Here is a 13,633-nt window from a genome sequence, read left to right on the forward strand (position 1 = left end):
ACACACACACACACACACACACACACACACACACACACATACACACTGCAGCTCTTCTTTATAGATATAGGTATTTGATATCGCATCGATACACAGTCACTGAAAACAAAAAATAGGCAAAAAGGACAAACTATATAACAGAAAAATCAACAAAGAAATTGAAATATTTTGAGGAACACAAAGATATAAAGACTGAAAGATATAGACACATGTCGAAACCCTTGCATTGATAGATGGACGCAGTCAAGCGCACACAAACAAACAACCTACAAAGCTAGCAAACCAACAAATGATGCAGGGAGGCAAAACACATGTTGTGTATTCTACCTTTTGCAATGCTTATAATAGAAAAAATTGTTTAATAGGTTAATTAATTAATTAGAGAAATTTATATGTCCTAATTAGAGAAACACACGGCGCTTTTATCGCTACGCCGACGCAAGCTTGATTGCATAATTACGCAATCAAGATAGAAGGTTGGTCTAAACTACAGGCAAAGCTGGATAGGAGAGAGCTAGATATTAGCAGCAAATAGCATGAAAACAGAACGCATACGATGGTTACACGAGAAACATTCCGTCAACGCGCTAAGCTATAGGAGCCTCGCTACCACCAAAACGCTAGAATACAGTTGCGAGACGTTGAGAAGATGTGATCTGTGTTATGAAACGGGCGCTTGCGAAGCTGTTGCACTGCATTTGTGCGTTTGCACTTCCAATCACTTGCACTACTTATTGCTTACCATATGATCATCGTATTCGATCTGTTTTATGCGGATATGTAGCGTTTGCAAATTAGAACTTGGTTTTCTGTAAAACGTAGCCTATTATGTGCATTTGACCTGAGGAAAGATGAGGGGTTAGTTTGCGAGAAACAACAACTTTGATTCAACAATTACATTGCAAAATCGCATCCGTACGTTTTTCTCTATTTTTACTCCCTGATATCTACCTTTGTCTATAGTTCAGCCAACCTTCCAACTTGATTGTGTATATAGTATGTACTAAAGTTTTTCGGGGCGTAGCGCTAAACGACCGAGTGTACCTTTATTGTTACACTTTGACTATAAAGTAAGTACTACAGTCAGACCTCGTTATTCTGACATTCAACAATCCGACATCCTCACTTTTTGACACACATTTTTTCTTTGAAACCAATTTACATCGATCACTTTGTATTGGATTTAGTCTCATTTTATCCCAAACTTGGATTCCGACCTCGACACAAAAATATCGCTAGCTAATCCAACATACGCATGCGCAATGTTATATTTGCTTTGCATGTGTTGCCCGCATGGCTGCCAAGTGGATCTCTCTGGAGAGCAGTAGCGCCAAATCTGTATTCACAAGCAAGAAAATCCGTAGTCTACCCAAGAAATTATTGTCAACCATTTCAAATCAAAGTGGGACGTGTCCCTTGGGAGGTAAACCACCATCGAATTTTTGAAATCAATGAAGAAATGGTTGACAATATCATAGGAGATTAGTTATATGAGACGGCACATGCAAGGCATGAGACTCGTGCCTTCTGGTCTTTGCATAGTGAACTGCAACATATTAGGGTTGTACGCGCACAGCATGCCAACGTAGAATTGATTTGTATTTTAATTAACCACATGATATTATGAGTTTTATTCATTATGATTAAGAGCTTTATTCTTACCTTTCCCCTATTAGTCCAACAACTTAGATAATGAGGTTTGATGTCGGATTATCAGATAATCTGACATCCTTGCTAATCTGACAAAGCAGCCAGACCAACGTAGTCTGAACAACGATGTCTGACTGTATTAAAATTTAATCTGGTATACCCTATAATTTATAGATAACAGGAACTCAAGTTTATGCCATTGAGTTTCTGGAAAAAGAGGACTTTTTTGAATATTGGTTTAATATCGCTGGAGAAGTCGAAGCATTATTTACGTCACTAAAAATGTAGATGGTATGTGACTGTCGGCAGCTGGAGTGTGCGTGGCATTCTTAGTATGTGTTAAACATTTTGATTCTTCGGTGTTGTGTCTGTTTTAGGTGCAGATTTTGTTGGATTGTGGTCCTCATTAGTCATTTATGATTGCAGGTTTCTTGAAGTTAGATTATACATCTACAGTAGAAAAAAATTAAAATACAACACACTAAAAATCACTATTTCGTTAATTTATACGTCTGTACTTATGAGCTTGCTCGTTTCTAGTATTCAATCACTTAAATTTCAACTATAAAAAGCAGTATATTGCTTTACAGCAATGTGGTACTGTAATTGTAAGTGTGTGTGTGTGTGTGTGTGTGTGTGTGTGTGTGTGTGTGTGTGTGTGTGTGTGTGTGTGTGTGTGTGTGTGTGTGTGTATGTGTGTGTCTGTGTGTGTAGTAAGGATATGATGTGTGAGGCGTGCCGCAGGATCTTCAGAAGTCAGAGTGATAAGGCGAGACACAAGTGTACGGATGAAAGAAGTAAACCTATAAGAGAACAATAGAGTACAATCCAATGTTAAAATTGTTTCAAATGGTTCAGAAGTAAAGGAGGATTGACAGTTCACAGATGTGTAGAATTCTAGCAAGCACAAAATTCATTCATCAGCTTGTTTCCTCTTGGAGACATGCGTGACCGTTTTGCGGTAGCTTTTGAACAGGACAAAACAGGTGTGTGTGAGCTCGCCCGTTTGTGTTTGCGTGTGTGTGTGTGTGTGTGTGTGTGTGTGTGTGTGTGTGTGTGTGTGTGTGTGCGCGCGCGCTCGCACGAGCGTGTGTTTATAATTATTCGTTAAATATTTTTCAAAATACAAAAGTGCAACAAAGTAGAAAGTTAGGCAATGCATATCACGGCAGCTGCAGATTAGAAAATTTTGAAAATTATTACTGTTAGTATGCCCACGCAGGCAGTTGTCATAGCATGCATTGTACGTCAATAATCTATCCAGGGTGGCCAAAAGTAGACTTTCACTAGGGACTTGAATGAACAGAAAATGCTGTTGTCATTGTCACATATTAAAATCGAACCGTTGAAGTGTTTTCGCCTACGAAAATGCTCAAAGTTGTATGTCGCATGTTGTAGACCACCGTGCATAATGCAGCTCAACATGATAAGTAGTTAGAGTTGGTTGAGGTCCACCAGCTCTAAAAAGCTCGATCAAAATCTCGCCGGTTCAGCTGGTGGATGAGGGTGGGTGAAAATGTGCTGGCAAAATCAAAACTACGTAAAAAGAATTGACAATATAAAATCGTATCCTTATCGAAAGAAACGCCTTTAAAACTTATCAGGAACGACAACTGGTTGCAAGAATAGAGTTGGAGGATTGCTTATTCTCACTTCAAGCATTAGATATTTTTTATCTATTCTACTTTGTTACATCCGATCATGACTCTGCCTCAACAGTTTGACCTAGTGAAAGTAAATGAATGCACACTAGATTTTGCACTTTCTTTGTCGGTTTGTTGAGCGATGGAATTTGTACGACCAAATCAGTAAAGATGTTTATATAAGAAAAAGCATTTACAGAAAGTAAATTTAGTCAAACTTTTAGATAATAGAAATGAAGCACGTTCTATGTAAGTGTAATTAAAACTGAAATTAGACAATTGCAAACCGTAATGATCTAATTTTCAATGAGATCAACTTCACAATTTTACTTTTACTGCCATTACACTTTTTCGATAATAGTTATTTCAGTTTAGCACGAGTTAATCGTCTTTCGTTTTAAAGAACATAGGTTGTCTAATTAGCTAAGTGGGTAAGATTCGTTTCCTTTATATGCATATATACATACATACATACATACATATATATATATATATATATATATATATATATATATATATATATATATATATATATATATATATTATGCGTAAGTTTCCTTACTTCTGATATCTAAAGATTGTGTGTACAAACCAGAGACCCATAACTTATTAGGATACGATTTATATTAAACTAAGCATAATTTTTAATCGTCCAATTTTGATGTTTAAGTAAATGTTACTTTGAATGTTTTGAGCAACATTGAATCTCGATTGCGTTTGTGAATGTTAACGAATCCATCAATCCATCAATCTAGAGATACGTTTCCATCCAGATCATTTGATTTATCCAGTATTGCTCAACATTCTCACGCTCACAAATGATTACGGCATTAGCTGATTTAGAAAGTGAATGCATGGGATGGCCCAAGCGCATGTATAAAATCAACTCATAGTAAGCACTGTATACCGATACTCATCATCATGGTTCCAAGCTCCGTTGTCCTGATCAATCTCTTTCTCTTTGTTTACGCCAGCAATGGCTATGTAATGGTAGAGAACTCACAGCCGCCGTCCTTGTCGCCGTCATGGCAGCCGTCAAGGCACCCGTATGCAGATACTAGTAGGCCAGCTCTTTAGATAGCTTCGGTGTACATGAGTACTAAGTATGGCTGCATTTTGCATGTATATAGTCTATCCTCTCACGGCTGGATGGGAGCAAGCTACAGCAACGGGAGCGAGATATGGAGGAGTTTCGAAATCTGAATACAGAGTGTCATCGGACGTTTGGCGGCTTGAGAAAGTAAAATCTAAGATCGTAGCAGCCGGCAGGTTGACGGGAATCGACCCAGCTATACTTGCTGCCATTGCCAGTCGAGGATCTGCAGCAGGTTATCAACTGAATTCAAGAGGATACAGTTATCATTCGACAACAAAGTACGGTTACATGCAGTTGTCCACAACTCGTTATTACGTTGATACGTCAGGAGGGCCAAGCGGGCAGGCACATTTCGATCAAGCTGCAAAAGTGTTGAAGTCTGCTCTAGAGTATGTCGAAGACTCCCGCCCATACTGGCAGAAAGCCATGCAAGTCAAGGCAGGAATAGCTGCGTACGACGTCGGCGTCCAAAATTACATCATTCCTTCAACAATTGCCATTGACACGGAGACCACTGACAAAGACTACTCTAATGACGTCTTAGCACGAGCAAAGTACCTCAGAAGAAAAAGAATTTTTTAGTTAAAATTACTTTCATTGCTTGACACAGATTGTGTTAGATAGAGAGTGCTAAATAATGCGATCAAGCGCAACTTTCTTGCTTAAATATACAGAAAACAGCTGCTTACTCTATTGGATTTATTGGATTGTGTTTGGATTAGTTCTAACTCTAGTTTGATTTTGAAGTTACCGTACACTTGATGACGTAGGGGTGACACTTACTGGCACACTTATGGCAATTAGTAAGGAGAGATGGCAGGAAGTAGGCGGGATGATATCAGACTTTCTTGCAACTGAAATTGTTATACAGGCACCGGACAAGACTAGCGCGAGAGAGTCAGGAGACGAGGCTAAACTTGCTCATAATAAGGAGAAAGAAAAAATTCATTAATTGAAAGCTACTGGAGACAACTTGCAGAAAGAAACGGAGTTACAATTAAAGCGACAAAGAATATCGCTAGGCTTGGCCATTTTGCCATCAACAGAAAGCTTAAGAAATTTAAGAAATAAATTGTATTAGGCAAGTGCACAGACATACATACGTAAGTTAACAGCAGTCAAACAATATAGTAATTTTCAAACATAGACATATGGCTTTCTCCAATGACGGAATGCAGACGTCTCCGCTAGTGATAGACGTTCCTTCTTTTCGAAATTCTTATTTGAGGGTTTAACGATATACTGAATATGCAATTTTAACTGTGTGGTAAGCAAATCAAATAATAGTGTGTTGCACTCTAGGTCACGTGATATATCCTGCGTTTGTCTTTTAACTAATGCCTTGCCCTTGGCTAACTTTACCTGCCAAGTCTATTCTCCCGTCATTGTATAAATGATCTAGTGATCAGAGTGCAGTGCTCACTAATTCCTGCAATTTGTGAGTAAAATATCTATTCATGGGTATGGAAGTCTTTTGCTAACCAAAGTTGCGGCAACCTATCGATATACTAGAGTAGCAGTTTATTCACTATTCTATCTCACATACTTCTTCTATTATTTAGTGTACCCTCACTTTTGCAGGGCCGAAATAAACATAATTTGATCTGGCGCGTTAGTAGACCATGGTCAATGACGGACACCTGCACTAGAAGAGATAGGACTAACTTTGAAAGGATCTCCAACGAAATAGCCAAGAATTTAAAATTACACCATAATGCTGAGTCAACAGTGTCCTTTAGACAAGTAAATTCACAAACTTAATATTTACTTCCGGATGCTTTAGATAGCCTCGAACTTCAGGTTACCAGTCGCAATACACTCTATCGAAAAATAGAAAATTTTTATAATATAACCGTCTTTTAGCCTGTATTGAAGTTACCCATTGAAGAAGGGTTGGGCCATATATGCAGATTTAAAAATTAGTGATTATATATACGTACAGTGATTACCCCTGAGATGCATAAAATGCTCATGTATTTGTCCACTCGAATTTGTTTAACTTTGTCAACATCATCTTTTACGTACAACGCTACACGGATTTTAGGCGTAATTAAATTTTAATGCAGTATTAAACTGTATAGTTATTTAGAGAGCCTTGGGTCACTTGTAAGTCTACTGATTAAGCAAATAGGGATACACTCCCGCCAAATTGCATGAATGGCTCGTTACTAGCAAGCTTTATCTCTCGAGCGAGTTTATCGGTAACACATCGTAGCCCTGAAGATTAAACACTACTGCTACAAGCAGATTTGTAAACGAGCTTTGTTCTTGAAAGTTAGAAACCAGACAATTCAGCAGACGTGGTATCTTTGCTCAGAATTTGCTGTCTAGATTCTGTAAACGATAACACTGGCCGTTTCTTTTTTCCCTTTAAAGCGCTAGACAATCCGCTACTCAACGAGAGCTTACTTACTAGAATAGAGATTGGGTCGGAGTAGTGATCACTCATTGAAATCAAAATGTACAGAATTACCCCGGATTAGCCTATTTAACTACATCTGGAATGCATGAAAGATGAAAAGGGGATTGCTTATTTTACTGCATAAAAAGGATTATTTCGACAAACGGAAAACTTGATCAGCCGTTACAGGTGCCATAGAGTAGCTGTATTTTAGAAGGGAATCGTGTTTCAGTGTTCTAGAGCTGTGTATATTGAGATACCACACCCTGATAGTTGAGTACGTTGTCTCAACATGACAATATCCTGTTCTGCTATCACATCATGACTAATATAGTTTATCACACTCTTGAACAAGCAAAAGATATACAGGTATTAATTATTTTTCCGCTAACAATCAGTATGATGACATCCTTCTTTGACACTAAGAGTAAGTGCACGTTATACTGTTTAGTTCCTAATATTATTTCAATACCTCTGAAAAAATAATCTACTTGTGTTTGTGTGTCTGTTTGTCCATATGTCTTTTTGTCCGACAGTGTACTGTCTATCTTTCTGTCCGTCTGTCTGTCTGTCTGTCTGTCTGTCGGTCTGTCTGTCTGTCTGTCTGTTTGTCTGTCCGTCTGTCTGTCTACTAGTTTATCTGTCAGTCTGACTAACATGGACAAGCTTTTTGACTTGAATGTACAGATCCAAGTCCACTAATTTTTTAAAGTATATGGCTGTGAAGGACAGGTTTGTCATAGAAGTTTAGGATGTGTACAAGTAGACGATCTTAAACAATAAAATAAACTGACTGTGAGTCGGTCAGTGGATCTGTCTGTTTTTCTGTCTTCATTTATTGTCAACATTGAAGTTCAGTACACTTTAACTGAGCAAAACTATACTGTCTGCCACTATCAAACAAGACCAACAAGCGTACAGTCTGTCTGTCTGTCTGTCTGTCTGTCTGTCTGTCTATCTGTCTGTCTGTCTGTCTGCCTGTCTGTTTGTCTGTCTGTCTGTAAACATGTTTATGTCTATTTATAATACCTACCCCGTCATATCTGCTGTGCCAATCACCAAGAAATTCAATCACGTCGTAAATCGCGCTTTATACATCAATGAAAACAGAAGTTTCGGTTTTAAACAGAAATCTCGTTTGCAATGGATTCATTCAAAGTTCAGAAACCAATGCTAATAGCGAGATGTGTGAAAATGTTCACTGAATATTTGTAAGCCTAAAGGTCTCACCATATTCACTGAATATTTATAATCCTAAAAGTCTTACCATTTTGTAACTTGAAATTTCACGTTGGTTGATATAATGGCTGATTGACGTTTCTTCTCTATTGAAAAGCAAAGAGTTTGCAACTACCGTTAAATAACTTATTTTACTAAAGATAATTTTTTTCTAAATGGTACTAGAGTGTTAATTGATTTAACGTTAATACAGCAGACATTTATCATTATGAGCACTCAAATATTATTCGCTATTAATCAAACAGTGCAAAGATTGTTTGTCCATTATAATTGTCATCTTTAGAGGCTACAGTCAGAAGCGACAACATTAAGTAATTACGTGGATCAGCAAAACTCAGATTTACAAGTTAGGAAATAAACACTGCAAGGTGCATGAATCATTGCATAACCTTACTCCCTGACATAGGATTTGGCGGTCGCTGTGAATGACTTGAATGGCACACAACTTGCCCAGGAAACTAATATACAGGTTTTCATTATCTTGCCGAGTCGGTTTGTTTGTCCATCTGCCAGTCTACCTGTCAATCTGTCAGTCTGACTGACAGTCTGTCTGCCTATCTATCTGTCTATATGTCTGTTTGATTGTCTGTCTGTCTGTCGGTCTGTCTATCCTTCTATCTGTCTGTCTTTCTATCTCTGTGTCTGTCTGTCTCTCTGTCTATCTGTCTGTCCATGCAGCAGCTAAACGAGAGGCAGCAAAGTCAAAAAAATACTCAGAGGAATCGCTTGCGGATGGATCGAAGCCTATAGTTGTCCCACTCGTCTTTGAACACTTCGGCAGATGGGGCTTAAAGGCTGACGAGCTGATGAATGAACTGGGGAAGAAGGCGAGAGGCTTTGATGGAAGAAGAATTGCGGTAGAGTTTAAAACCTTCTGGAGGAAAAGACTGTCTATTACTCTTCAAAAATGCAACAGCAGAGTGATTTTGCGGAAGCTGTCAAGGCTTTCTGTGCGCTCATTAGGAGATGACAGTGTTTTGGGAGTAGATAGAGACATTCAGTGTTTTACTCATTAGCAATAGTCTCGGACTACAAGTAGAACATTTCATTTTAACAATAACTGTTTGTAGTAGTGAAGATTGTTGACAATAAACTTGATTCTGTCTGTCTGTCTGTCTGTCTGTCTGTCTGTCTGTCTGTCTGTCTGTCTGTCTGTCTGTCTGTCTGTCTGTCTGTCTGTCTGTCTGTCTGTCTGTCTGTCTATTTATCTGTCTCTCTGTTTCTCTGTCTGTCTGCCTGTCTGTCTGTCGGTCTGTCGGTCTGTCTGTCTCTCTGTCTGTCTGCCTGTCTTTCTGTCTGTCTGTCTGTCTGTCTGTATGTCTGTATGTATGTCTGTCTGTTTTTCTGACTGTCAGTCTGTAAATAAATATATTTTTAAACATCCAACTATTATATATATATACTACAACTAATAATTTCTGAAGAATGTTCAACAAGGTAGCAATTACAAGTTTCTAAGGTTTTCAAACTTCAGATGCACACAAGTAAAAATAAAAAGATTGGAAAGTAAATTGCAAAAGGCCATTACCATTGTCTCTATGATAGCAAGTTAACTTGCAACTTTGTGAGAACAACCGACTTTGGTTCATTGTTATCCCTATCTCTTGGACCATTTTTTTAATCTGTAAAAGATGACTTTGACTGGACTCTGAGAAGTGGATCATCTCCTTCTAGAAACACGGGACCATCATCAGATCACACGGGAAATGGTGGAAACTACGCATTTATTGAAGGATCAATACCTCAAGTACCTGCAGATCAGGTACACTGTTTGAGTGCGTCCAGGTTTTTAATTAATTCATTCGTTTGTGCTGGCATGTTAGTATAGAATGTGTTTGTTGTTTAGGCTGTGTTTGAGACGGCTTGTTTTCCATTCAGTCCTACTTGCACGTTGACCTTTTGGTATCATTTGTATGAGATAGAGTCACAAGAGCTCCAACAAATTGACAGATTCAACACATTCATGGGTTCACTTGAGGTTGCGGTAAAAGAAGGAGTCGGGAGCTGGAAAACTGTATTCTACGTGGAAGAAAATCATGAAGATCAGTTGCATCAGGCAGTTGTTGACCTTTCTGTAAGTTCTAATAATTTTGTTGATATATAACATGCCAATATGTCTGATGTGTTCAACACAGGACTTTACTGGTGGGATAACCGTCCGATTAACGGGAACTCGTGGCTCTCAATTCGCATCTGACTTGGCTATTGATTCGTTGTAGGTATCTATACTGTCATCATAGATGAGAAACTTAACGTTGGACTCTCTGGCACGTCAGATGTTACTAGTATAACTGACGTGCCATATCTTACATGGACCCACGTCGCCATGCAATATGACCGCCAAGACGGAACGCAGTCGCTCTACATCAACGGTCAGTTGAACTAGACAAGCTCTACACTGTTTGCTGATGTTTCACTCGACCAAGAGTCGTCGCTACTGATCGGACAGAATGGCTCGACAGTGCTGGACGGCGCATGGATTGATGAAGTTGTGCATTATTGTTCCGACGCATTTGTTAGTATTTTCAGCGTGTTGTATGTAGGTACGGCTTTTGGGACGCAGCCGTTGATGTATCTTCCACTTACAATCGTTATTTGACGGCAGATCAGACACCAAATCTTATCGGATATTGAAAGATAGTGGAGATCTATTAATGTTTGCATCCTAAACCAATTATTGTATATAAGTAATTTTTGTATTTAACTAATTATTGTGCTGTTGTCAGGTTTGATGAAGGGTTTGGTGTGTCGTCACGTGATGAAGCTGGCACGAATGATGTCAGCGTACCTGTGACCGGACCGAAGTGGATAGCGTGGCATGCTTATATGTCCCTAAGCTATCGCTGAAACTGCACTGAACATATATAATATCTATGTTATGTTTAATTTGCAACAAGATCAATTAGTTTAGAAAGATTTACGTCCAATAGTCCGCGGTTTTGTACTATTAACGATGGGATGGAACATGCAGATTGAATAGGTACCGCGTGTGATCGAGACGACGAATCTGTAACTGCGGCCGATTGAGGGCATTTTCTGAATAGATTGTTAACTGCAGCTGGTGGTATAGTACTGTAAGAGATGGACAACTCTACCCACACTTACATAGACATAGCAGTTGAGTTACCAAATCCATCTGTTAGCCTTCGGTTTCATTGCACAGTGTACTAAATTTCAATACTTCTGGACCGTTCAGACATTAATACTTTAGAAATTGTTTCAATTTTCTCGTTCTTCATTTTTAACAACTAATTATTAACTTATTAAGCGTTCAACATTACGTTGCTTCACGTGACCGAGGCGCACCTATTCTCTTTACTTTGCGGCTGTGTACATAGATCCATTGGTAGATATGCGCACAAACTTTTATACCAACTTTTACGTGCTCCTGTCCTCCGAAATATAATAATATTAGATGATCTATATAAGTTTAATCTATATAAATATAATATATAAGATGATCTATATAAGTTTTGTGCAAAAGTAGAAGAAGCAGAAAAAACCCGTGTGAAGATTATTCGCGTGACTCACGTGATATACAAGTCAATCGGCCGAGTTGCATATCCTTTGTCCCTCGATCACAAAATGACTACGAATGGCTGTGTCATTCTTTTTCTTCTCTCTTTCGGGGGATTGTCTTGCATCACTCCCAGTCCCATTTCCTAACTGTCGCTGCAAATCGACGGTTGTCGTATGAAGCATGTAAACGGTGCAAATATATGTCGTGATTGCAAAGGGTTTCTGCGTTCATCTACTCGTTCATGCCTGTGACCATGGCGTTGCGATCTGGGAACGCCTGATTTTCATTGAACTATCGTGTTTAAAGACGCTTGCGCTTTTTACATTTATTGTGATGTTACGGCGTGCTAAAATTCACATGAACCTTGAAATCTTTTCTTTCATTGAGTAGGTACACTTCTACTGTATCTAGTGCACGGTTGTTTGTTTGTTTTGTAGTGATCTCGGCGATCAGAAGAACAGCACTTGCGTGAGAAAACGTTTGCAGCACACGGAAAGATGACGGCTTTCTGGTTTATTTCCAGACGGTACTGGAGCCTGGCCAGGTAATCGCAGAAGCATACATTGCGATGCTAACTATGGTGTGGGCACCTGAAGTCCCAACTGGACTCTAGTGGCTGATAGACTTTGTCAACGTCGTTGTATTTTCCATTCAATTCAATGACCATGTACTCATTTATACTTTTGAGTCATGAGAGGCAATTTTTGTTTACGTTTCTTGCCCAAGGAAATTATGCCATAGCCCGCCATCACTGTGACTTAAAGGAGAACTCCCACGATTTTGTATGTAAGGTTCAGATGAATGTATCAGTGTGAGCTATACATCTATCAATGATTTACAGCTCTCACCCTTCTCTGATTGCCAGTAGAAGCCTGTAAAGTAGGGAACGCAACTGTGTAGTGCGCGCCATGTTAAAGTATGACGTCATGAGTTCATGATGCGTACAGTGTACGCGTACAACGCTAATATACGTGGGAGCTGCCAGATGTAGACTTGGACATGACTGACATTGAACCTTACCGTTTTGAGCCTGAGCGTATAGTAGTTGATGATTCTTTGAGTATGCAAGGTGCAGATAGTACGGAAAATCTAGACGGCGATGACGGAAGAGGATCAACTGGAGATGAAGACAGAGTGGTCAACACGGAGTGGTGTAGCTGTGGAACATGTGGTATCATGCCTACCAGTAAAGAATGCCTTTGTTGCCAAGAAATGGACGAACTAGACTGGATGTTACATGGTTTACGTTGCATCATTCAGCACGAAGATTTTGCTTCTGTGTGCATAAATGGAGGGGTGCCTCGCACAGCGGTGGTGGAAATGGTTGACGTGAGACAGGATTCTATTACGCAGCCACTAACGTGCAGGTTAGTACTGTGGTAGGGCGTACTGATCGAAGTCGTTTGTGTAATGTAAATACTTGACATTCCAGGTTGCTGAGGATGACATCTTACCGGCAGTTTACATACTGGGTACACAGAAAAATGGGCAGGGGAGTGCGAAGAGTGATACCACCATGTGTTGTGACTTCTATAAGAGGGCCCTTTCCTAAAGAAACTGGGGAATATATTAGATTTCAAGAAAGTTGTGATGGGCCACAGTGGCCAGTGTAAAGTTTTTAGCTAGTTAGCATAAGAATCTGCTTTTGTAGTTTTCTATAACCGTTGCCTTTGGTGGTCTAGGGCATGTTGCAATATTAAGGGGTATAGAGGCTTGTGGTGGATAAGCTTTCTTAGTCTTCAGTGACTTGTGAGCGGTGGTCCTTCTTTCAAGAACTGCAGCTAGCATATCATTAAGGTATCCATAGGACTTTGGCTCCATTATGGGTTTTGCAATCCATTGCTTTTTGGCTTTAGGAAAGACAACTTTGTACCTCTTTTCTTCATGGGCTGTTGTAGCTTGGCTTCTGTCGACATTATTGTTGTGATCCAAAGCTGCCAGTTGGGTTCGAGCAATCATTCCTTTGTAGCCAAAGTGCAGCCTTTTGGAACAGTACTTTAGTAAAAGGGAGTGGTACACTTCAAGTATTCCAGTATGACAAAATTGATTAAGTTTGCCAATATACTTTAATAATTGTTTTTCAA

The 13,633-nt window shown here is 39.3% G+C and overlaps 2 protein-coding genes across 2 annotated transcripts; both read left to right on the forward strand.

Annotated features, from left to right (window-relative positions):
* The first annotated feature begins 4,204 nt into the window (after window positions 1-4,204).
* LOC134198523 (lysozyme g-like) lies at window positions 4,205-5,085 on the forward strand. Its single transcript, XM_062667936.1, has 2 exons — window positions 4,205-4,353; window positions 4,424-5,085. Exons 1-2 carry the CDS (start codon window positions 4,215-4,217, stop codon window positions 4,969-4,971), a joined length of 687 nt encoding a protein of 228 aa, XP_062523920.1. The 5' UTR covers window positions 4,205-4,214; the 3' UTR covers window positions 4,972-5,085.
* Window positions 5,086-12,548: 7,463 nt separating this feature from the next.
* LOC134176428 (uncharacterized) lies at window positions 12,549-13,162 on the forward strand. The gene is made up of 2 exons (XM_062643098.1): window positions 12,549-12,916; window positions 12,982-13,162. The coding sequence occupies exons 1-2, from the start codon at window positions 12,549-12,551 to the stop codon at window positions 13,160-13,162; spliced, it is 549 nt and encodes a 182-aa protein (XP_062499082.1).
* The last annotated feature ends 471 nt before the right edge of the window (window positions 13,163-13,633 follow it).

The sequence above is a fragment of the Corticium candelabrum genome, chromosome 2 (assembly GCF_963422355.1).
Source record: "Corticium candelabrum chromosome 2, ooCorCand1.1, whole genome shotgun sequence".
NCBI lineage: Eukaryota > Metazoa > Porifera > Homoscleromorpha > Homosclerophorida > Plakinidae > Corticium > Corticium candelabrum.